At 36.8% G+C, this 26,496-nt stretch overlaps 1 protein-coding gene and 1 long non-coding RNA gene across 12 annotated transcripts in view; both read right to left on the bottom strand.

Annotated features, from left to right (window-relative positions):
* The window catches only part of LOC6052037 (GTPase-activating Rap/Ran-GAP domain-like protein 3), a 333,316-nt gene that overhangs the window by 114,602 nt on the left and 192,218 nt on the right, over positions 1-26,496 (bottom strand). For 3 of the 10 annotated variants that reach the window (XM_038264589.1, XM_038264590.1, XM_038264592.1), the window contains exon 2: positions 7,345-7,808. The exons of the other annotated variants lie outside the window; for them this stretch is intronic. In XM_038264589.1, the coding sequence (XP_038120517.1) occupies positions 7,345-7,511 (167 nt within the window). In that variant the 5' untranslated portion in view covers positions 7,512-7,808. The remainder of the gene's footprint in view (positions 1-7,344; positions 7,809-26,496) is intronic. 10 annotated transcript variants of the gene reach the window in all.
* On the bottom strand, positions 48-1,611 carry LOC119770176. 2 transcript variants are annotated; one of them, XR_005278692.1, is made up of 3 exons: positions 989-1,611; positions 865-933; positions 48-802 (listed from the first exon to the last, which is right to left on the bottom strand). It is a non-coding gene; the product is annotated as an uncharacterized LOC119770176 (long non-coding RNA). The 2 variants fall into 2 exon arrangements; XR_005278691.1 differs by having other exon boundaries at positions 865-1,611.

Below are 26,496 nucleotides of genomic sequence, written 5' to 3'. Positions count from 1 at the left end.
CGCTTAAAGAACGAACTACTTCATGTTTAGAGGAAACACGGTACTGTAAAGCATGATTTTATTACAGCGGTACGATCGTAAACTACAAATTAACCTAGGATTAGCATAGTTATAGTTGAGGCCTCTAATATAAATATTCCCGAAACATAGCTAGTTGGTTTTTCCTACGTGTGCGTTTTTCGTTCGTTTCTTGGCTCGGCCGAGCTCTTAGTGGTGCGTGTCTTCGCTAAAACCCCAAATTCACATGCGCATGGAGATAGTCTCTTAGGGGGGAGTTGTACTCACTGCTTGGTTAGGCGGTTTGCAACCTAACCTCTCTCACAGGAACGGGGCCGCACGTGGTGCGACGATCGGATGCTCTGCGACGCTCGACGATGCTCCTGACGCTCAGTGCTGCTCTTCTCTCGACACGGTTGTGCTGCTTCTCTCGAGACGCCTCAGCGTCGTGCTTGCCGGCTTCCGGCGGCAACTCGATATCTATCCGCGTGGCGCGGTGAACTTAGTTCACGCGCTCTCCGATGACGGTCGACGCCAGGTGGGCGTTCTGCTCTCGGCGCTCTCGGCGGGGTTAGCTGGCCGACGCGCAAAGGGGTGTAAGTTGGTCACGCGCGTGGTGGATGGGCGTGTTCAGGGCGCGATGGTAACGTGCGCAGCCCTCTTCCGGACGGCGTCCTACCGGGGGGGTTTTTCAACCGGAACGACGGAAAGTGGATCCTGCGGGCACGGACGGGGATGCTGGAACACCAGCAGTGCGGGTGCCGACGCACCAGTTCTATCGGGGAGTAAGAGGGCCGCCGAACGACTGTTCCATGGCCGTGAGTTGGAAATCCGGGGATTGAGGGGGTTCAAAGGGTTCCAATTTACCTGGGGTTCTCCTTCTTAACGCACACGGCACACGTTCGCACACTGGCACTACTTGTTCCTATCTTGGACCTACTCGGGAAAAAGAATTAAATCATCCAGTCGCAAAAGCAAACCCACACCGTACTTGAAAACTGAAAGACGCGAAGCAACACCAAGAACTCCTATCCGGTCACTTTCACGGTCACGGTTGAAATGACCGAGTCCTTCCGTGTGCCCTCAGACCTAAGGTGAGTGTTTGTACGTTCGGTTACGGGGATTTGTAATCGGCAAGCCGAGTGCAAATCTGTCGCTCGTTACTTCCTACCCTTGACCCCGGGACCGGCTAGTGATGTGACTACTTGCTCTACCGCCCAATTATATCTGCCTTCTCGCTCAGCTCATGACATAACCACTTAAGGCCCTACCCCTGATCTTGACCTTGCATCGAACAAGGGAAGCTGCATGAGTTGCAGTTTCCATGGGAGAGGCTAGGTCACGAAGTCCGCGATTTCTCTCCAGACGATCACGAGCAGAGAGAATCCGCCGGAATCCATCTTGATCTTAATGCTTTGCAAGCAAGCTCGCACGCAAGTTTGGATTCATTTCGCTCGAATTCAAAATGAGCCATGTTCGTTTCATTTGTACTAGTGTATTTATAAATAATAATTGTAGAACGCTACACTTTGTTTGAAAGTGTCGTCACGAATAACGTTGTTAGAAAAGAAGATTTGAGCAATCTTGACCAAACTGACGCTGATGCGTTCTGGAAAGAGCTGGCTATCACGTTCAAAAGTGCCATTTCACACCATGTGTCGTTTATCAGGTATGTAATAATAGAAGAATCTAAAATATTCTTAAACCTTTCACAATTTCAAGACACTACGAACTTCTCAAAAAGATATCCAGCCTGTCCTTTTTTGTGCTGCTTATTTCGGCTGCAATCATCATCACTACCAACACCTTGCTGTTCATAACTGACCTCTCGATAGCACGAATTCCCTTGCAACTAGTGGCGATCCAGTTTATGTTTGAAACCTATCTTTGCTGCACCATGATGGACACTTTGCAAACCGAGGTAACAAAGCCAGTATTCAAATGGTGACCATAATTTGTAAAACAAATCTCACTTCCTAGAACAAGCGGATCGCCGAGTTTGTGTACGTCATCGATTGGTTGACGTACACAGTGTTTGCCGAAAAACGTCAGGCGGTCAGCGTAAATCGGCGAAATGCATTCGGCAAAATGCACTATTTTTGCAGCTACAGATCCACGAAGGGCTAAAGATTCGCGCCGGAAACATGTTTGCTGTCAATCGAGAAACGTTTGCGAACTTGATGCGAGTGGTTTACTCCCTGTTGACGTTTATACTGCGGCAAAGGGGTTAAGGCAGGTCTAATATACTTTTACCGAAAATTTGCTAGTTTATGCAGCATATAGAGCAAATTGCAATACAAATAAGTGAATTACAATGTAGCAACATGTTTATGAACAATTTATTTGAGCAGTTAATCAAGGTTCAGCTGAGTACTTGGTAGTGCACAGTGCACATTGATTTTTAATTTTAAATGAATTCGACGTTTGATTGGAATTACCTAGCTAGAAAAGGGTAGTTTCTAAAACAAGTTCTACAAGTTCTAGAAACTTGTACAAGCACTCGTTGCATAGTCTTGTTAATTATGCACAACTTTTTTATACCTAGTTCAACTATACGAACAATTTCTTGAAACATGAACATGAAACATCAAAAAACTCTGGTTCAATCTCACGACCTGGGTGCTGAATAGTGGTTAGCAAAGCGGCCTTTTGAACTCCCGGGCAGACGGTAATAACAAAATTCATGCCATTTCAATAACAAATATTGTTAAAATAACAGAAAGTGTTATGGAATATTCCTGCAAAATCAATTATTGCATAAGGGCCTAATAACAGTTTACGTTATCATAACAAAATTTGTTATTGGTCTGATATTGGTTGAAAGCCAAAACAACTTGGGAATAACATTTTTTGTTATGGAAGAATACCTCCAACTGTTATTAGGATGATCGGATTAGTTGTTAAAATAACAAAAAATAATAACAAAGATTTGTTCGAAGAATAACCAAAAATGTTATTAATCTGTTATTACAATAACAATCCAATAACAAAAAATTCATAACGACGAATAACAAATCTTGTTATAAATAACATAAAATGTTATTGGCCTAGTATTTTCCAATATCAAAAAATGTTATTCCCAAGTTATTTCCGTCTGCTCGGGCTGTTAAAGTGGAACCAATTTACTGTTCGCCAAAAGTATCAAGTATTGTAATCAATCATAAAATATAAATCGATTCTGAAAAAAAATTCTAAATTTCGCGGCATGCGAATCACTAAACATTTCATTGCAATTGCACGGTACCCTAAAACTGTTTTGAAAGAACCCAAAAAATGTATTATTTCAACACTTTTATTTAAAGTTACACAACGAAACAAAAATTCTGCACAGGCTTTCCATGTACTTTGAGTTTAAAAAAATATCAGGCAGGGCCAAATGGTTTTCTTCAAAGTTACGAGAAATTTTGAAAAAAGTGTAATTTTTTTGGATGGTACCATGCCAATTTAAAATATGAATAAAAAAGTATTATTTCTTTAAAATCAGTTAAAAACGCTTGCGAAATATGCTAATAAATTAATTCACTAAGAAATTTAGGAGTTGTTGTAGATTTCATGTCTTGTATAGAAAGACAATGAAGTTTGATTCCCAAATTGCCCAAACTTGTTCGTATTGGACATAGATCTTCTTTATTTTTTTCCATATAACTCGATTTCACCCTGATGGAGCGTGGACAGCCTCGAATGAAACTCTACTTTTTTTTGGATTTAATATGTAATTTTTCCCGGAGAATCCGATAAAAATACTTTCAGACAGACGCTTTCTAGTTCCGGCATCATAAGTCTTCACACGACATTTACAAATGTAAGGCTTTTTTTGAAACTTTAACGTATTTAAAAAAAAAACAACCCTGAATGCTAAAACAGGTGAAAATTACGGGGAGTTCGGAATTTTGAAGAAAAAGTAATTTTACTGGAAACGACAAAAAACGCAATTTTTCAGGGCAACGCTAACAATTCTAGTAAAAGTAAATCTTTCCCAGTTCCTGAGGGGAACACCCGTGAAGAGTATCGGGGCCGGCATTTACAAAGCGGATTCAGTGGCAGTTTTTCACTCAACTAATGTTAACATGTTTAGGTTAATGTTAACATTCCATAGGTCGCCTCCCTAAGGTGTCGTGATAAGGTCCAGTTTGTGACGATACACTACCTTCCCTTTACTAAGCAATCGAATCCAGAAGGGAAAAGATCACCAGTTGTGTTGGTCCGAGCCGGGATTTGAACCCCGATCTACCGCTTACGAGGCGGAAGCGTTACCACTAGGCTACGTGGCTCGGTCAATTCTAGGATCACCCTAATGTTTCAATCGAGGAATTCCCAGTCCAATGTTGAGTCGGTGTTGGCACTAGAAAATTAATTATAGTAAAAATTTGGCTTTAAAAGCAAATCATCAATTTAAGATTTCATGAGCAGAAGAATTGACTAGACTTAATTGAAATATCATAGAAAGTGAAAGCAGCAAACTCCGCGAGATGTTTGAAATGGATGCAACGACAAATCATGTAGAATGAAGGAAGGACGGAAACCAGTAGAACGCAGTTGCATCAGATAAGAAAAGGTCCCACATTTTGGGTTCCTTATGCGCGGTACACGCACGCGTGGGTGCGTGGTCAGATTATATAATTGCTAGTTTAGAGAAACACTATTTGTCCCTTTCTATCTTTAAGGAAGGATAGAACTAAATAGTACAAATGTTTTGAAATGCATTAGGAACTCTTTAGGACCCACAGAAAAAATGTGTTTAGAGCAAGATCTGAGAAAACGAAAACGATGGAACCGAAAGAGTTACAGGAAGCAGGGAATTCACACCCTGACAAGGCCACATCAAATCACATCCAAATTCAGGAGAAAAAATCATTTACGACGGGACTAGATAGGTTAGATTTTCGGTTTAGAAATTATGTAACGCTAGGAGAACTTGTAGAATTAAGACGACATTGTACGAATTATTTTCAATAAAGCAAGTTCGGAGGTCATCTCAAACCTGTGTATTAATCATACTCAGTATTGAACTCCTGTCTTCGATTTTTGGGAAACCTACGGTTTCGACTCATCCAACCTTGGTAGCGGCTTCATCGAGATCATCGCCTAGGACTGCAGCAGTGTTCGACGTAAGTTTCCAGTTATAAGAACGTTTCGATTTTTCGACGTTTTTACAGTCGGATCGGCGAACTTTTTTTTTAAACTGCTGTTTTTGTGAGAAATTGCTGCCCAAGCAACACACGTTGTCAGATAAACGTATTTCCTAACTGGTTGTATAACCGATCGGCCTCGTTACCACAACTTGTTCTACAACTCCTGTACATTGGAAAAAGCGCACTTTTTTCTGTTGTATCACTTGCCAGAATAAGATGCAAGTTATCAAAGTAAGTTGTACAAATGTATTTGACAACACTGTGCTAGCTAACGAGAGATTCAACGAAAAAAAGGGGGCGTGGTTAACGGCTGTGCTGTCAAATCAAAGCGCACACTGAAAAGGAAAGATAGATTGAAAACAGTTGTCTAACCGTTACCCAACTTACATGTAAACAAACAGTTCTTATTAGAATTTCAATCAACGACGAAGCCAATAAGAATAGTATCTCTGACTATTTTGGTACGCTTGTTTCTGCCCGATTTATTTAGAAAAAAATAGAAATTGTATTGAAAAAAAAAAACAATCCTTTCGCGCTCTCTACTTTGATTCTTGTGAAACCCTCTTCACGGCGAACTTTTAGATTTTCCTTTTTTGATGAACTTCCTCTTTACCAAGATTCGATCCGATAACTTCGACGATTTGTTGTTATCTCCACGGCAGGTCCAGGCGCGCTTCCACATCTCTCCACGAGGCTTCATAGTAAACAAGCTGGCCTAAACGTCAATAAGAAGGCTGCCGTCAGCTTTGTTATACAGCAGTGAGAAAAGGCTGTCATTGGAAATTAAGTTATATAAGTTTGTTTCAAGTCAGTTTTTGTAACTCGATTATGTAACTTTGTTGTAACAAACAGTTTCAACTGTCATTTCGATTACCGTGCCACGGAGTAAAATTGAAAATTGGTGTGATTTTAATTTGTTGTTTTCTCTATCATGAACTCCGTAAGCTGATAAATGAACATTATTGAAACTCTTAATACCTCACGTACAAATTTACGCCACCTAACAACAAGCAATGTCATGTTGAATATATTTGTTGATTATCAGTTATATAACCTATTCTCGGATAACATTTGTGTAACAAAGCGAGAAAACCTAAGGTTATTTATAGAATGGTTGGCCACGTCCATTTTTCAGAAGATGCCGTCTCATGAAAATGTTAGATAAGCAGTGAAACAAACAGTGCAATATTATTCTTATTCAACAAACTGTTTTCGAGGAAAACATTGCAGATGAGCGAACAGCATCTTGGCATATCAGCATTTTGACGTTTAATTACAGCTCATAAAAAGCGTTTTCGACTGAAATCAAGTGATAAATACCTCAAACGAAAGTGAGCAAGCAAATTTCTATCGAAGGTGTTTCAAAATAAGTTGTTTAAACAGTGTAAATCAGCAAATTGGATGGAGTTAGGAGCGATTTCTAAACCTCCCAAATAGGTGAGAATTTTCCCTATGTTGTGTTTCAAAGTTGGAAAAGAGTGAAGTTGACTGTGTGTTAACACTTTTGTGGCACAAAACACGATAGTTACATAAGTCAGTTATACAAGCAGTGAAACAAACTGTTATTTAAGTTATGTTCAGATTTTTTCTCGTATGTTTATCAAAAACAATTGTCTAACTATTATTCAACAGTCGACAAGTTATGAGTGCTACTTGGTGGTTAGTTAAAAATTTCAAAGCCCAAAATTACCCGAAATTTTGTTTGATACAACACTACTCTTTGATAAAACGATGTTTTCGCTTTAAAAAATTTAGAATTCAATTTAAAAATTTATTTAAACATGCTTTTGTTTTTTTTTACGTTGATTCAATCAACAATTTCGGGAACGCCTTGCATTAAGCGCTGAAAAAGTTGCTTGACAAAAAGAATTGGATTGTCGTGCTGAAAAAATATTTAGGAGGGAAAAAATCTGTAAAAAAATATGACTCCATAAGTGCCCCAAATCAGCACCACCTTGATTCTTGACCAATGCAGTTTTGTTTATGAAATTAGAATAATATTTGTAATACTTAATGTATTTTTGATCATTGCAATAACATCTTGTTATATTTCAAATGATTGAAAGGAAAGCAATAAGGCATCAGCAAACAATCGGAAAAAAGTCACCATTGAAAAATCGCAACAATAAAGCCAACCCACGAAGGTGCAGTTTGTTGCCGATTCACTGCTGACTCCCCCAAGTGCTGTTATACCGTTACACGAAAACCAACTTACATCACGCTGGACGCTCGCCGCTGCAGTCCCCGCAAGGCCCCAATGTCCCGGTGGGGTGCCCGGGGCGGGGGCGTGAACAGGCTCTGGCTGCGGTCCCGAACCGGGTCGGTCGACTCCGGCCGGTACGTCCGGAAGATGGTGGCTATTTTCAGGTTGAAGCACAACATGGCCACGACCGAGGCTCCGCCACCGCCCTGCTTTGGCTTCTTCCTTGGCTGCCCTGGCTGGTGTTGACTCCTTTGGGAAGCAATCCTGGCGGTTGGGGCAGTGTTTAACCAAAGGAAATTTTTACTCTGCTTCCACTTTTTTCTTCTTCTTCTTATTCTAGGGTGTGTCGTTGCACTCACGATGGAAAAGCGATTTTCCTCACTCTGGTGGCACCGTATTCCTCATGTTGATTTTTGCACTTCACTGTATCACGGTAAATCTGTACTGTTTACATGATTTATAACTCATGGCTCAACCTAACGGAAGATTACACTTTTTTCTCTTTGGAATTGCTCACATCAGCAACAACAACAAAAAGTTGGCAATACACACGACTTACGGAAATGGTATAAAATTATCCACAATAAATGTTTAATGAAAAGGATTGCAATCAATTATGTCCTCGTTTAGCGCTGCTTTATCGCATCAGAGCTTAGATAATCAAATTTATTAGTTTTCAACCCGACGTTCCCCCCTTCCCAAGGAGCGACATAATGCTTTGGCTTGACAACATTCATCAATCTGCCCCGGTGAACGTAACGACGACGACAGGGAATGGCGGTGGTAACGGTGTCCGTAATATCGTTTACCAATCACCCAACAGTTCGTACACTCCACCACACCCGGCACCATACTCAACTCCGACAGGTATAAAAGAGCAAGTGGGAGCGTGTCACGTTTCCTTCGTGCGAGAGGAACGTCCTTGTGGTGCATTTCTGGGGTATTTGGCTTGTTTTGAGGTTTTGTATTCAGGATCTTTTATCATTTCCACTGACAAAAAATAGAATTTAACTGATTGTGACATGTTTTTATACACATTTTTACTATTGATGTATTTTTTAAAAATTTTAGTGCCTTGTCGATAGTTTTTATGTTGTTTTGATAATTTTTTTGCTAAATGGAATGAAATTGATAGGAAGAAAAGGATAATACAAATTTCTTAAAAATGCTAAAATCTCATAAGAATTATGTAAAACAAACAGAATTGTGGTAAAATATTTGCAAAAAACAAGAAAATTTTATCGTTAACAATCAAAAAACATTAAAGCACGTCTTTTATTATTCTAAAACGAAATTTAATTGATATAAATTAATGTTGGAAAATGGATCAAAATGACAAATTAAAAAAAAGCGAAATTATTCGCTCTACAGCATTGCCTTGGCGTTCTCGATTACGAGATTCCTACTCGAAACTAGGTGTTCGAAGGCTTGATTGTTGAGGCAATTGCAAACCTCTTTTTACACCTTAGCTTCCATCCACTCCGGGATTCGAACTGACGACCTTTGGATTGTTAGTCCAACTGCCTACCAGCGACTCCACCGAGACAGGACCCAGGGAGACGACTCCTACACCTGGATTGAGCTAACGACCGAACCTCTAGGTTAGACCGGGGCCAACATTTACTTCCCCGTCTGACGGAAGGCGTGATCAGACAAATCTTGTCACCGGGACCTTCTGGGATCGAACCCAGGCCGACTGGGTGAGAGGCAACCACGCTTACCCCTACACCACGGTCCCTGCTGAATGACACCTTACTGGATTCTAATATCTGATTGTGATTTTGAGAAACAATAAATTTTAAGTTTCCTAAGTGCAATCCAAACAGCTCTTAGTTTTCATAAGTCGATTATTAAGGAACAAAGTCGATTATTTAGGAACAAATGGACCAATTCTCAAAAAAATAGTCGATGATTTTTTTCTAATCTGCCTATTTTTTTTTTAGTATTTGGACATTTTCAAAAGGGCTTGGTACACTGAAATAAAAAAAAAAGTACTAAATTCCTAAATTCTAGGAATTTTGCCTCCTTTTCTTATTAAGTAATCCAAAAAACCCTATTACTAAATAAGGAAAGGAGCCAAAATTCCTAAAATTTAGGAATTTGGTACTTTTTTTTTTATTTCAGTGTACAGGATTTTCGGCACTTTCAAATCGAAGTTTCTGGAATACCAGTTTCGAAACACTTTGTTGTTATTTCTAAGACTAATTTTAGCAAATTATCTCAGCCTTAATTTTTTGCTGAATGAACAGTTCACAGTGACCATTTTTGAAAAAAAAAACACTCCTGATACGAGCTCCTAGACCCACCTTTACGTATACATACATATGGACACAGAATCAAAAACTGAACAAATGTCTGTGTGTGTGTGTGTTTGGATGTGGATGTGTGCACTGAAAAATTCTCACTCAATTATCTCAGCACTGGCTGAATCGATTTTAATCGTTTTGGCGTCATTCGTTCCGTCTTGGGGTCCCATTAGTCCCTATCGAAAATTATGAAGTTTAGTAAAGTATTTCAAAAGTTATACTGTAAAAACCATTTTAAGGAAAGTCCGGAAGATCGTAAAAGGGTGGTTTTTGTAAGAAAACCCGTCATGTTATACATTTTCAGAAAGATATTTAAAAGACCTTTCAAAAAATTGAAGATCTGACAACCCTATCAAAAGTTATGGGTACTTAAGTGTTATTTATACACTTTTTGGGGCCGGATCTCAGATATTTCGATGAAAATTGTGTCCTGGTCCATCATGCGACCCGTCGTTAGTTAGATAATTCAAAGAACTTTCAAATGAGTGTTAAACATCGAAAATCTGATAACCCTATCAAAAGTTATAGGCACTTGAGTGTTATTCATACAATTTCTGGAGATTTATTTCGATAAAAGCAATATCCAGATCGATGACCATCGTTTGTTGCATAATTTAAAGGCCTTTCAACTGATACTATATGATTGAAAATCTGCCAACCCTATCATTTGTAGGTTGAACATTATCATTTTACGAAAAACAAAACTATACAAAACTTAAAATGTTACTGTGAGGAAGGCATCAACCACCCTACGGTGGATTAAAGGGTTACATACATGTGAATCGATAAAAATGTAAGAGGTTGGTTTGGGCACATACTTAAACTTTTTCTAAATCTGTTTTAAGGGCATTAAAATATAAACCTACTTTAAACTATTATCAAAATAAATTTGAAGATATTTGGTTGTATCATTGCCGCGATATATGCAGCTATTTTAAGTTAGCAGTTTAAAAAAACGGGTGCCACGATATCTCAACACTACTTTGACCAAATCGGCTCAAAATTTTGGTGAAACCTCGTTAAACCGGTCCTGAGTGCATGACGAAACCCGATTTTCAAAAAGTTTGTATAAAAATATTTTTTAATGTTTTTCATATAAAAAATCTCCAGTTTATGATTTTTTTTTATTTTTTTAAAAAAGCAAAATTTCAAAATCGGGCTTCGTCATGCACATGGGATATGTTTAGCAAGTCTTCATCTCAAATTTCAGCCAATTCGGTCCATCCCATCTCGAGATATCGTGGCACCCGTAAACTCGGTGTTCAGAGATAAACGTTCACAAAGTTCGACAGTTCGCTTTGCGCATGGGAAAATTTTGAACGTAAATCGTCTCTTACTCTGTTTAATCATGTAATATCGTCATGAAACTTTCAGGAGTGAATGAAAATCATCTTTTAAGTGGATTTATTAAATTTCCTGAAATATGAAATTTGCATTTCAATTGATTTTCTACATGTATGTAACCCCTTAAGTAACTTTATTTTTTCCAAAATTCAATATTGTTTCAAAAATTTACACGGCGGTAATGAGACTTAAAAGTTGCCTTGTTTAGCCCTCAGAAAATTAAAACTTTAAAGCTTATATAAAATAACAGATCGAGGGGAGGCATGAATAAAAATCAAAAACTTTGCAAACAAAATAGCAACAGCCTTATTGTTGTGAGAAACAGTCGTTATGCCGGGAAATGTTTTTTTTTTAATCAGATTTCAAGCAAAACTTAAGAAATTTTAAAACAAAATCAATCTTCAAATGATTTTGCGTTGGGTTGAAAAAATTCCAAATGTTCATTGATTTCATGATTTTTATTCAATACTAAATATTGCAAAACATCTGGACTGGTGCAAAATGCATTTTAAAAGACTTTTTTTTAACATTTGTTTGAAATAACGTTGCAAAACTACTTGCCTCTATTGTCCTTCTCTAATTACGAATGGCCTACTTTCATCGCATAAACAGTACAGAAAAGTACTTTTCATTTTAAGAAATTGATATGTTTTGCCCTCTGATTTTTCGAGAAAGAAATTGTAGATTTTTTTTTTTTGAGTCTTGTTTTTTTCTTAATTGGTAATTACGCCAAAAATACCAAATCGATCAGAATATTCTTGCTCGAAATTCTGATTTTCAAATATTTACATACCATTTCTTTTTATTTATATTATTTACACCCAAAATTCAGAGTCAAGAGAATTGTCCCTCAAAGTTTATGGAGGGCTCTGTGCCAAAATCGAGAGAATAATGCCAATAACTCACACCATCATAAAAAATGTGTTAATTCGTGAATTGAAGCAACGAATCTCCAACTAGTGTCATACGTCGACTTCTAACCACTCCTTGGCAGAGGCAGTTGAGTCATTTGGGTGAGTCTGTCAAAGACGGATGAACTTTTTTTGCAGATGAACCTTGAGAGAATAATTCTCTCACCCATCTCGAGCTGTGTTGTCTCTGTCCGTAAATGGTACCACTATTCTTTCGGCTCGAAGCCATTATTTTCTCGGGCGACCGCTGCCCAGTTTTGTTTAGTTTTGAGCTTACTTATTTCTAGGAAAAAAAAACCAGTTTGTTGTCGTCATGAATATGCCTCGTCTAAATACGAATTTTGTGCATAATAAACTGTAACTTTCACGGGTTAGTGTGTTTTTAAAGCTAGCTCTTCAGCTCAGGATTTGTCACCTGAGTCTAGCGAGCTCAACGTCTCAACACACCAAATCATCGTATTTCACAAGCTGCTTGCTGGTCCCGTTATCTGACGCAATGCTATACGTAATATTGATTCCCTTGAAGTCTCCCTTTAGTCTACTCTCTCCGTCCCATGAGTGAGTCTGCACTTGAAGGGATATACACATACCACAGCCTGTAAGTGGCATGATTTGGTTTCCCACGTGGAAAACTTCGGCGGCGTCGGTAACACGGCTGTGGAAACGTTACGTTGCTTTCAGCAGAATTTTTCACTCACTCGACGAAAGTCAAAGTTCTCGGAGGGGATTCCAGGCGAGATGATGCCACCAAGTTCTGGCACTGCTGCAGTCGAAGGTTTCGTTTTTTTTGTGTACCATCAGCATCCTTACCCGTGTTCCCACGTTTGGGATAAAGTGGAAAAGTGAGAGGCGGTAGAAGGGTGGCAGAAAACGATATTAAAATTTTCTTCGCCGAAGATTTCGCCTCACCTTTCATGTGATCGTGAAAGTTGCTCGGGTTGTTATGCAAGCAAGCGTGACCGGGGTTTACTCCGAAGGATGAGCAATACAGCACTTCTGACAGGGGCAGTAACACCGACCGGATGTACATAAGTCCCGGACTTTTCCACCGAGTGGGAGAAAACTTGGCAAGACTTGTTCAAATCGAAAAGTCGCTATCAAATTGAATAATAAATTATGTCATGCTTGTGTTTCACGCTGGCAACGGCAACTTCAGTCTAGTTCCCAGAGGAAATTCGCTGGGAAAATCGAAGAAATTTTGCTTCCAACTGATTAAATTACAATCAGAGTGAATACTTCAGTTGTCAGTAACATTTCAATACTGTTTTAATTCGAACTATGAATTTACTTAACACGTGGATGTTGGCCATAAAATTCAATTCAACAAACGTTTTTAGGAATTGCAATAAATGTTGTTTGGAACTCGTTGCAAAACTTGATTTTTTCAGCGTTCGTCGTATTTATTCAACTCGGTAAACCTCTTTAGATAAATGTAATACTAGTGCTGAAAAAATCTTTTTTTGCAACTTGTTGCATAAACTATCAATTCAGTACTGTTTTTGTCGGCGATGAAAAGTAGGCCGTTCCGTCATTCGAGAATGGCAGGAAAAGTAAGTTTGGCAGTTAATTGCGGTAAATCATTTAAGAGCAGGTACATCTTCGTTTTCTTCTAGCGAAAAAAAAAAACTTTTCGAAATTTTTTTCATCGAAAATCAATTAAACAAAACCACAACCTGTTTTGCTCGTGCCACTTTCATCTCGGTGAAATCAATTATGCTCGTGTCTTCAACCGAGCCAATCTTCTCCGAAGCAGCCCGGCCAGGTTGTTCGCCGTGGCGGGTGCCACTTTTCATTTTCCGCTCGGCTGGACTTCGCTGCCCGGTGGGACTGGGTCAGTGTTCTCGAACGAGTCTTTCCAGTTTGACCTATCTTATAAAGTGATTCTCTGATTCCAGGTGGAAAATTACACTGAAAAAGTTTTTATTTGTTTTCTTTGATTTTTAAGCTTTTATGAAAAATTCTGATTATTTTCAGATGCAAAACGCTGCAGAATAAACAACGAAATTTAGCTCAAACGAAAATTTTCCAACCTAATGAGCATAATTATGCAAAAAGCATAACTTTACGCTTCCCAAAGCTCGCAAAAGACCCCCCCTAGCATCAATTTCAATAACAAAAACCACCCTCCCACCAAAAGCTAATCCGTTGGGACCGGATTCGCTTGAAACGTATCACTGATGCCAGGTTTTCCTTTCGCGTTTTTCCCCCTGACAGCGCAACCGGAGGAAAAACGGTGCCACTCTGTGCACGTCTCTCGGTGTGTATGTTGTATTCTCCGGAATGAAATTTGTGGCCATCACTCACACTCGCGGCAGCCACCTTCTCGTCACCGGATAATGGATTTGCGGTTAGGGTGTGTGTGTGTGAAAAACTTTTCAATTTTCAACACATTTTCCAGTAGGGGGTTTTCCCGAAGGGAAGTAACAAAATGAGTTTGGAAAGTGTTTTAAACTTTGAGCTTATGAGTTAACGATACCATTTGGAGACTGTTTACGGAGCAATGGAATAGTCCCATGTAATTACGAAACAGTCACAAAACAATGATTTTAAAAAATCCTAACAGCGATAAGAGACCACCTGATCATTTCAAAAGTCTTGCTTTTTTTTAAAATTGTCAACATTGTTATTTTATTATTTTACAATCATGTCACATTTTTTTAAAAAAATTTAATGTCAATTCTAATTAAAAAAAAAGTTTGTGCAGCGCGACTATTTTTGTTTTGTTATAAAGAGAAATAAAGAACTGGATCGAACGTCACAAAGTCATTGAGAGGTACAGTTTTGTCAATATGAGCAATTCTCTTCTATCCAACTGAAACTTTTTTTGTGCCTTCGGTATGCCCAAAGAAGTCAATTTGCATCATTAGTTTGTCCATATATTTTTCCATACAAATTTGGCAGCTGTCCATACAAAAATGGTATATGAAAATTCAAAAATCTGTATCTATTGAAGGAATTTTTTGATCGATTTGGTGTCTCCGGGAAAGTTGTAGGTATGGGTAAGGACTACACTGAAAAAAAAAATGATGTATGGTTAAACAAATTGGTAATTTTTAATTTTACTTTTTGTCACTAAAACTTGATTTGCAAAAATACACTATCTTAATTTTTTTTTTAGAAATTTCCAGAACGGGTAATAGATCTTTGACCCAGTAATAAATTGTTGAATCAATACTGATTTTTAAAAAAAATCGGAATATTGGTCGCACAAATTTTATAACTTCAGGCAATTAAATGAAAAATTTTCTGAAATTTTCGAAAACAATTTCCGAAATGTACAATCATGGACAATATTTAAAAAATCGAAACTTTTTTGTTTTTCAGTTAAAATTTAATCTGTATAAAGTATTTTTTACATTGAAAACTCACACAGTAAAAAATTATGAAAATTTTGGAAGGTTGAATATTACCACCTTAATGTTGTAGTTTTACCTCAATTTACCTCAAAATTCGCATTATCTAATCTAATCTAATCTCAAAATTGGCATTACATCAAAAAGTGTTAAAATTACACAATTTCAGAGGTAAGATTACACTTTTTTTTTTAAAATTAGAAGATGTATCCGTTCCCAAATGTAATGTACCCATGATTTTTTTTTTTACTGTGTATGTCAACAAATTTATGAGACTAAAATTTTCTGTTTTTTCTTAAAACACATTCATTTTTAAATCATAACTCGGCGGCAAGATTCTTGTCTATTCTTCTCTATGGCTTAAAAGTTGTGGTTATTTGTCCCCTATAAACAAACCATAAAATTAAAAAAAGACATACTGATTTTGGGAAAATTGATTTTTTGTGATACAAAAGTTAATTGAAAAATCGGGGTGCCCAGAATATGGGACTTTTTTTCAAAACCTCGCTCCACAAGCTGAATGTTGTTCCTTGAGCTTTTTTAGAACTCTGGGCCAAATATGAGCAAAATCAGTCAACATTTACCCATTTATACTCAAAGGTGAAGTTTGTATGGGAAAAATCGAAAAAAATAATGAAAACCCCAATTTTCATACGATTTGGTCAGCGCGGTACGCTACTTCCATCCAATTTTTTCCAAAATCGAGATTTTATTGGAAATTAAATGCTCTACAACCTTGTAGAACTAATCAAAGCTGTATAACTCGATTGTGAACAGTTATTACCGATTAAATATTGTGATTTATGCATAGCAATAAATTGGCACTGATGCTTAAAATAAATGCCGGGTCCGGTGGTTTAGTGGTTAGCGTGGTAGCCTCCAAACCCCAGTATGGCCTGGGTTCAATCCCAGACGGACCCGGTGGCATTTTTCGAGACGAGATTTGCCTGACCACGCCTTCTATCGGATGGGGAAGTAAAACGTCGGTCCATTAGCGTAAAAGAGGTTTTGAGTGACTCACCACACATAACCTTCGGACGCCTAGAAATGAGCAGAAACTTGCAACACACAGAAAAAAATCAATTCTCGAAACCGTGAAGTCAGTTCACGATTATGAGAACCACGAAGGAATATATTCACGTTTATGGTGCAAATGCACCATACTCATGAATAAATTCCTTCGTGGATCTCACATTCGTGAACTTTATTCACGATTACGGGAATTGATTTTTTTCTGTGCAGAGCCCACAAAAGACCCGGGGGTCGTTAAAGTGGATTGCTTTGCTTTTTTGCTTAAAATAACCCAAAATTCGTTTTTCGCTTGTCGAGAGTCATTTTTTTCTGGGCTCATAAAATTTCTATGGGGGATGTAAACAAAGTATGATCATTTGAATATTACGTTACGCATTCTCTCTTTTAATCACCCACATTTAACCCATTCAGGCCTGATGGGTCATATATGAACCAAAAATCAAAATTTTGTAGAGTAGCCTATAATTTTCGTATGGTCCTCAGCATCATTTACATTACCTACAGCATCATTACCTACAAAAATATTTTTTTGAAAGTTCAGGCCTGAATGTCTTAAACCATAGAGTAACACAGAGTTACCTCTGTCTCTTGATATTTGGTTCAACTTTGTGGTACATCGCACACCTGCTACTAGCTACCTTATGGAGCCAAAACATGATATGACTTTTCTTCGGACTGTTTCTCTCTGGGTTACTCTGTGTTTAAACCATGTTAACCAACCAAACCGTTTTCGTTTAAAAATTGCACTATTTTACCCAAATCTATTTTTATTTCTCCTCAAACAAACATAAATTTAAAGTTAAAATCTGACCTCCAACTGAATCGCCCCAGCCGGTCAACTAATTAATGGCCCCGGTTGCTTCCGGCGAGGCACAAAAGGAATTTCGGAATTAATATCACGTTATTGAGCAGGAAGCAAAAAAAAATCCTTCCCCTCCCCTCCCCGAAATGTCACTTTTCTGGTCACAATCTTCATTTGTCTAATGGCCGTCCACTTGCCTCGGCATTTTGGTGCAGTTTGTCCGATGTTTACAGTGTTGGGTTCGGGAAAAAAGGCACCCAAGCCATGCTAGTTGGGAATAGGTCAGCGGCTTAATATTGATCGAGAAAACGGGCGCTGTTGTTTTTTGTTTCCCAAAATGTTGTTAATATTATTCAGTTCGTTTTTGTTTGAAAATCGCTGTTTATGTCCTTTTTTCGCCATGTTGACCTGCAAACCTTTACGGTGACCTAATATGTTTTGGTTTGAAATACAATTTTATGCACACTTTGTTCGATTGGGGATAAAAAGCGAGTCTTGTGAACTACAAAATTATAGCAAAAAAGCTCACCCTCGGTGAACTCTGTAATTCGACATCTGACCGGCGTGTGCTAAAAATATTCACCCCAGCCCTAAGGCGACGTCGTGTACGCCAACTTTAATGCTGATTTATGACCACCAACCAGGTCACTGAAAATCGCTACCTTCCAGCTGTAATTTCTCATGGGGACGGACGCCCTTCTGCAAGAGTATTGTCCTGGAAAACCCAGCGACGCTCGGTTAATTCAATATTCATAAACAACCGTCCGTGTCAAAGTTTCGCAGACTATATCTAGATGAACCCCTCTCACCAGTGGGGAAGAAAGTGCGTATTGTTCATGACCAAACAAGCGTAAGTTTAACATTTTCAGTATCGCGCACCGGAAAACTCAGGCAAACAAGAAACACTGAAAATTAATTCATATTCGAAAAAAATAAAATTCTTCCCTTCATGATTCAGCTCAATTGCAACAAAAACATCCTTAATGATTAAAAAAATCAAACAACCCTTAGAAAATTCATTTCAAATTACATTATCGATAGCTAGTCTACGCGAATTTACTTCGTGCTGAAAAGTCAAACTCTGCCTAATGGAGAATTATGTTCCATCAGTGCGAGCGGATGGTTGTGTTTGTTTACAAAGTGAAAAAAAAAAACAGGAATGGGCAGAGTCCGATTTGCGATGCCTTTCCGTCGGGTCGCAAGATTTTTCGCGTCCGTCGCAGTGTGTTTTTCGTTTTTTTTCCGCGTGCGTGTGTGTGGCTGGCTCTGGTTGTCCCGATGACAGCTAGCCAGTCCGATTTGCGATCTTTTTCCGTCGGGTCGCAAGATTTGTCGTGTCCGTCGCGGCGTGCAACAACAACAAAACCCTATCATACCATTTCATCTCGATAAACATCGTAACTCGTCGCTCGCAAAGTTAATCAGTACCTCACATCAATCAATCATTTAAAACTCGTGAAATGATCTTGAGTTAAAAATTACACTGTTTAACTCTTCAGTTTTGATTACAAATGATTTTGGTTCTATCTTTCCACAGCCGGCTGTTTAAGACTAAACCATTTCATTTAAAATTTAACAACCGATAAACGGGAAATTTCTCATCCGCAGCATCCGATTGTTTGCCTTGAGAATAATATATAACACCTTTCAACAAACACTATGATTTTGGGTCGCATCATCATCTTCTATGATGAATCCTGACCAAACACCCTATCCTTCTAACAAGTTTTCAGGTTCCTGGCGCTCGTGGGGTGTAAGCACAGAGTAAATCAGCTGCCCTAGTAGCAACCTGTGCTAACTAACATTCCCGTCCCTTAAAATCGAGGTATACAAACTGACATGGCGGGCGCCGTTGGTGGCCAATGACTGTTACCTATTCGCAATTGATCTAGCTTTAGCAATCATGGTGTTTTATCTTTTCGGCGCATTCATACATGCTGTTGATAAGGGAAACACTACTAGATCGTCGAAGCCTATGATCAGTAGTGCTGAAAGGATATTACGGTTCTGTTCAGCAACGGAGGGGCAACCATGGGTGATCTCTCATGCTCTCATTCTCACGCTCATGCTCAAAAGTCAAACTCTGCCTACTGAATTTTCCTTATTGTTTGGCCCGCCAATAAAAGTTTTGCGCCAAAAGTTTGTTAAGTGCTGCTTTCAGGAAGTTAAAATTACTGAAAAACACTTTAAAGAAGTTACAAGAAAAACAATATGACGATATCAAAATTGATATTATGTATTCAAGGACGCAAATAACTTGGGAATAACATTTTTTGATATTTGAAATTACTAGGCCAATAACATTTTGTGTTATTTATATCAAGATTTGTTATTCGTCGTAATGATTTTTTTTTTGTAAATGGATTGTTATTGTAATAACAGACTAAAAACATTTTTAGTTATACTTGAACTAATCTATGTTAATATTTTTTTTTTGTAATTTTAACAACTGATCCGATCGTCCCAATAACAGTTGCAGGTATTCTTCTATAAAAAAAATGTTATTCCAAAGTTGTTTTGGCTTTCAACCAATATCAGACCGATAACAAATTTTGTTATGATAACATAAAATGTTATTAAACCTTTATGCAAAAATGGATTTTTCAAGAATAGTCCATATCACTTTCTGTTATTTTTAGAGCGTCCAATTTCCCGGGGTTACAAAATTCCCGGGAAACTTTAATTTTTTTGAACTTTTGTCTGATCTTGATTCTGAGTAATATTTTGCAACAAAATTGTATGGGACGGCGTCTTTAATGGTTAAAATCAGTGTGAGGAAATTTTTAATTTTTTGAACTTTTTTCCCGGGAAATTTTTAATTTTTTTGAACTTTTTTCTGATCTTGATTCTGAGTAATATGTTGCAACAAAATTGTATGGGACGGCGTCTTTAATGGTTAAGTTAAAATCAGTGTGAGGATCAATTAATAGCTTGACCAGTTGTATAAAATCATACAACTTCAAGAAAAACATATATTTTTTCTATTTTTATAATCTGTGCAACAAATCAAAAAATGATCTCAAGTATGTTTTGTTGAGAAGCAGTTATTTTATCAAAGTGTTTAAATTAAACGACAAATTTACATCATTCCACAATCAGTCTTCCAATTTATCATAATCAACCCACTTATACTCATAGTAGCACCAGTGCTCCATAATTTTTTTTAATTAAAATTGTAATTTCTTAAAAACTTTTGAACTGAAAAATCTAAATTTTGTTTCGGAGGGAAGGGGTTGAATATATATTTTTTAAATGAATGAACACAAATTATTAATAAAAATGTTTATCTAAAACTTGATAGCATATTTTCCTTAAGCAAGATCCAATTAAGGGTTTAAACGCTTGAGAAATAAATGTTACCAAAATTTAATCTTGACATGAAATTTTCTCACCACCGGCGGAAAATTGGACGCACTAGTGATTTGTTGTTGAAATGGTATGAATTTTGTTTACCCGGGCAGACGGTAATAACAAAATTCATGCCATTTCAATAACAAATACTGTTAAAATAATAGAAAGTGTTATGGAATCTTCTTGAAAAATCCATTTTTGCATAAGAGTTAAATAACAGTTTATGTTATCATAACAAAATTGTTATTGGTCTGATATTTGTTGAAAGTCAAAACAACTTTGGAATAACATTTTTTGTTATGGAAGAATACCGTCAACGGTTATTGGGATGATCGGATTAGCTGTTAAAAAAAAATAATAACAAAGATTTGTTCGAAGAATGACTAAAAATGTTATTAGTCTGTTATTATAATAACAATCCAATAACAAAAAAAATCATAACGACGAATAACAAATCTTGTTATCAATAACATAAAATGTTATTGACCTAGTATTTTTAAATATCAAAAAATGTTATTCCCAAGTTATTTCCGTCTGCTCGGGTATACCGTCTGCCCGGAAAGAATAGTTTATACAATAATTTGTTTGTGAAAAGTTCAACTTGAAATAAGTTTTCCACAGTCACTTCTTATAGAAAATTAAAATTCCAATTCGAATATGTGATAATATTTAAGCTTGGAAGAGACATATTTAAAAAAAAGTGAATAATTTCGTTGTAACACCGGAATGTGGCATTTAAACATTTTTGCAAAATAAGGTTTTTAAGTGTATTAATGTTTAAAAAAATTAAAAAAAAAACAAATATTTTGCTTGCAGACATCACGGATGATCGTGAAATAAAGAAAACATTATAAATTGTATCATGAGACATTTATGAGATCAGGAGCAGTATGGCCTACGCATTTTTTTTTTTAAATTTTGTCCTTTTCCTCCTTCAATAGATCCTCAAAAAATAGGTGTTAAAAATTAATATTGCTGAAAATGTGAATTTTGATAAAAAAAACTTGTAAAGTTGACTTGTAAACTATTACGAAAAAATGTGTGACGTTTATTTATAAATCATCAAATAATGGCTTTTAAAGCATTTAACAAATTTTGAACTTTGAAACCACCGATGGGTAAAAGTCGTAAAAAATAAAGAGTAAAGATTATTTAAAAGTTTATTGGTATTTTACAAGTTGGTAACAAAAGCATGTTTTTAAAGCCGTACAAAGCATTTTCTGATTCTTTAAGCTTATTTATAATCTTTTATGCACTTTTTTCTCCCATCGCAACCGTAGCTGAGGGACGATAACTTTTAATAACATTTGTTAGTATCATATTTGTGCCAAGCCTAATTTTGTTAATACTCGTATTTTTATAAAAAATAAACTTAATCAGGTTTGTTGGTTCTATTTATCATTTGTAAATATAGAGCAAGTCTATATAACTTCGGCCAATTGAATATAAAATTTAAATTTAGTTTTCATATGCTGCTGAATCTTTTTAACCCAAGAAGACACTTTGCATCATTGCTTCGTTTATACAAAACACAAATTTTGAAAATATTTTTCATCAAATGATTGGAAAATTTAAAAAGATCTAGTTTTCTACATTGAAATTAAGACAAACAGTTGCTGAGAATTTTTCAGTTGAAACATTAAGGAAAATTAGCAAATGTTATATAGCTCGGAAGTTATTATTCCAATTTTCACAGTCCGAAAATGAAAAATTGTGGTGAATATTTAAAAACTTTTTGAAAAAGCATAAACTAGAAAAAATTAAAAAAAATGATTCACTGCAAATTAACTCTCATGTCAATAACATTAAAACTGAGCACTTTATGTAAAACAAAATCCTATAAATCATTCATTGAAAAGACCTTAAGTTCTACTTTTTGATAAATAATTAATTTTTCAAAAAAATAACTCGCGGAAAGACAGTTGCATTATTTGGCCCTCTTTTGTGTTTTAAGGTTCCGTTGTCGGGGGTGAAATAGGGTCTGGGGATTGTGTTATGCATTTTTTTTTTATTTTTGTTTGATCATCAATCTAAAACTTCACACAATAATGAACAATTTAAAAATTTACGTTTAAATTTGGCAATAAGAAATGGTTGGCATTGTACTTATCAATTTCTTCAATTCTAAATTTTATTCGTCTTAATTTTAACAATAACAATGTTCGTAAAATATGTATCATTCGATGAAGAAGGTTTTTCTCAAGCTACGATAACAGTGTTATTTTCAAGAAATTTTTCTTCTGCCCAATTTTTAACTGCCCAAAAACATTGTCTACGATGAAAGCCTCCCACAATTTGTCCAAACGATATCGCGCCACGGTTCACCCATTTCCCTAACGATTTACAAACAGTAGTTACAGTTTCAAAGCAACGTTCAGCTGGCGCTCGGGCCGGCTTATTTTCTAATAATGATAAGTCAACTTCCACCATGAGTTTGCCCAAACATTTGTTCAATTACACCCATCAAACATTGACCGAGGCCCGGTACTCCAAATTCTATCCGGTGCTGCTGCTGCTGCTGACAGGACTTTACGTCAAGTCTTTGTGGTTCTCGTTGAATACAAAGACGGATTCGTTCAAGTACCGCTTCGGTATCGTTTCAAATCTTCTTGAAGTACAACTTCCATCAATCAATCAGCCCGTTTTCTGCTTGCCTGTACGAAGCTCAGATGATGGAACTTAGATTTCGTCATAAATAAACTGTAACAATTCATGCTCTAGATTGTTGCAACTGGTTTGATCCCGAGCATTGAGAACATCCTGGCTCCAGACGAGAAGGCCAAACTTTGTTGAAAACTTGGTACCAAGCTCAGTACTAAGCTGCTTACTCGATATTTTATCACTCCCGTGAAGAAACGATACTCCGGTGGCACCTCCACCCCGAGAAACATCAATTTTACGATAGCAATCTGGCCCAGCTGCCGGACTCCTCCAGCGGGTTTTCTCCACGGGATCAAAACGATCATTTTGCCACTAGTCACTGGCACGGTGCTACTACTTTGTGTACAGAGTGAGGGAAAACACATTTTCCAAGTCATCAATGAGCCGTCAAAAGGGAAAAACTATCGATTCATGGTGCGATGTGATTTATCGTTTATGTGGTCATGAATTTCCAAAGCTTCTCAAAAACCGAAAAGGAGCAGCAGCAGTTCCTCTTTAAGGGGGAAAACTCCGGTTGACCTACATTCTCCACCATAAATAACAACTTTCGCTCCAGTTCCGACGACGACTTCTAGAGCAAGCTAGCTAGAAGAAGCACCCAATTTCGGTTGCGGCTTCGTCTGCGGTCGCCGCCGCTCCAGCCAGATGTGTAGAGTGCACATTTGTTTGCAAAATTTTCCAATTTTGAAGCAGCACGAAGGCGAAACCGCGAATCGATTTGCATAGTCGATTTCGGAGTGCTGGATGGTGGAGAGGCATGGTGGATGGTGGAAAGGTATGTTTAACGTGACAAATTTGACGTGTTTAGATTTCTTTTAGGTTTTTATTTAATTCAATGTAGCTTTCAGAAAAAAAAGTTAATAAAATGTTGATGATCATTGCTTTTTTAAAACACAATCCAAAGGTCGTCAGTTCGAATCCCGCGGTAGATGGAAGCTTAGGTGTAAAAAGAGATTGCCTTAACAATCAAGCCTTCGGACACCTAGTTTCGAGTAGGAATCTCGCAATCGAGAACGCCAAGGCAATACTGTAGAGCGAATAATTTGATTTCGTTTCAAAAAATTTCAAATTTGGAATTTTGACCATAGAAGCTCACAGGGTTTAGGGATTTTTTTATTTTTGCAGCAGCAGCAGCAGCAGTATAACTTTTAACAATCCTTCAGTATTTGTAGCACTTGAATGTTTTAAATTTCGAAAACGATGCACTAATTAAGTTTTGGCCAGAACATTAAAAATGATCCAAATATTTCGCAGTTTTTTTAGGTTTCCGAGTTCATTAAAAATTAATCAAAAAATTGCACTCTTAAAAATTACTTAAAACATTTTTTGAAAAACTTCATCAACTTCATCAGTTTTTTTTTTTCAAAATTTCAAAATATTCGAAGGTAAAGTATCCCTTTGAAATTTTTTTTCGAATAGCTGAGAGATGTTTACTACACTTTTTATACAATTTTTATGTTTCACTTTACACCAGGGGTGCCCAACCTTTTGTTGCTGCGGGCAAAATTTGGTTTACCGAAAGTGGTGGCGGGCCAGACCATATTGAATTTTATTTTTTCTTGACGAAAGTATAAAAAAAAACATCTAAACTGCTAAATTCTGAAAAATTGTAAAGGCATCATCTGTTACATTTTTAAACTTTCTCAATTTTTAATTTTCAATATAAAAAGTGGCAATGATCAGGATTCCCAAAATCTTAAAAAATATCAATTCCCTTTTTTTAACACGTTTCATAAAATTCTCTTAAATATTTCAAAATGATAAAAAACTGTAATTTTTGTTTTAATTTGTAATTTCATACTTTTGTCCATGAAAAATATCAATTTATATTATTCAAAACAATGAAATGAAAAAAATCTCTTATCACAACAAACATGTTTTAAGTATATTCAGAACAATATCTTTTTTTAAGATCAATCCAAATCTAAAATCATCAAAAAGAGTTCGATTTGCGATGCCTTTTCGTCAGGTCGCAAACATTTTCGCGTCCGTCGCAGTGTGTTTTTAGTTCTTCCTTTCGCGTGCGTGTGTGTGTGAAGGTGCGGCTGGCTCTGGCTGTCCCGATGACAGCTAGCCAGTTCGATTTGCGATGCCTTTCGTTGGGTCGCAAAATTTTCACTGTTCAATTCTTCATTAATTAATTTCAAATGATTTTGGTTCTATCTTTCCACAGCCGGCTGTCTAAGACTAAACCATTTCATTTAAAATTTAACAACAGATAAACGGGAGATGTCTCATCCGCAGCATCCGATTTCTTGCCTTGAGAATAATATATAACACCTTTCAACAAACACTATGATTTTGGGTCGCATCATCATCTTCTATGATGAATCCTGACCAAGCACCCTATCCTACTAACAAGTTTTCAGGTTCCTGGCGCTCGTGGGGTGTAAGCACAGAGTAAATCAGCTGCCCTAGTAGCAACCTGCGCTAACTAACATTCCCGTCCCTTAAAATCGAGGTCTACAAACTGACATGGCGGGCGCCGTTGGTGGCCAAAGACTGTTACCTATTCGCAACTGATCTAGCTTTAGCAATCATGGTGTTTTATTTTTTCAGCGCATTCATACATGCTGTTGATAAGGGAAACACCACTAGATCGTCGAAGCCTATAATCAGTAGTGCTGAAAGGATATTACGGTTCTGTTCAGCAACGGAGGGGCAACCATGGGTGATCTCTCATGCTCATGCTCATGCTCATGCTCAATCCAAATCTAAAATCATCAAAAAATCATGTATCAATAACGATTTTTGTCATTTTGTAATGTCACTAAAATGTAAAGATTTTTTTCTTTTTTCTTAATATTTTTTTTAAATTTACGTTTACGTTACCTACACTGAATACTTATACAAATTCAAATTGATTTATCCAAAAAAATAAGGAAGAAATAAAAAAGAACGTATTTCTGAAATTTTCAATGAAAAAATCTACTTCAATAAATAGATTATTCTTGGCATGTTAGAAGTTTGTTTTGTTCATTTGAATTTAAAAAAAAATACAGAAGTTTTGAAAAAATAATATATATAATTTAATCTTAAGAGAAACAAATGAACATGAATTTTTGAACATTAAAAAATAGCTTGGAATTTGCAATGTATAGATACTTTTAAAATATTGTTTGAAATCATGAAAATGTTATTCCAAGTAAAATCAACAATATTGTATCAATTTCATTGCTTTAAATAAAATAATAATTTTCATGAGGGGTCTCAAGGGCCAGTTATTGAACCATTTTCAGGGGCCGCGGACCGGATAAAATGGCTTCACGGGCCGGATCCAGCCCGCGGGCTGAAGGCTGGGCACGCCTGCTTTACACTCATTTGAACTTTAAATTCTATTTTTGAAATAAAAAAGAAATATTCAAAAACGATTCATTTTTAAACATAGCAAAACATAATTTTCA

This window comes from Culex quinquefasciatus, chromosome 3 (assembly GCF_015732765.1).
Source record: "Culex quinquefasciatus strain JHB chromosome 3, VPISU_Cqui_1.0_pri_paternal, whole genome shotgun sequence".
NCBI classification, from domain to species: domain Eukaryota; kingdom Metazoa; phylum Arthropoda; class Insecta; order Diptera; family Culicidae; genus Culex; species Culex quinquefasciatus.
This window is presented reverse-complemented; position numbering and strand designations above follow the sequence as displayed.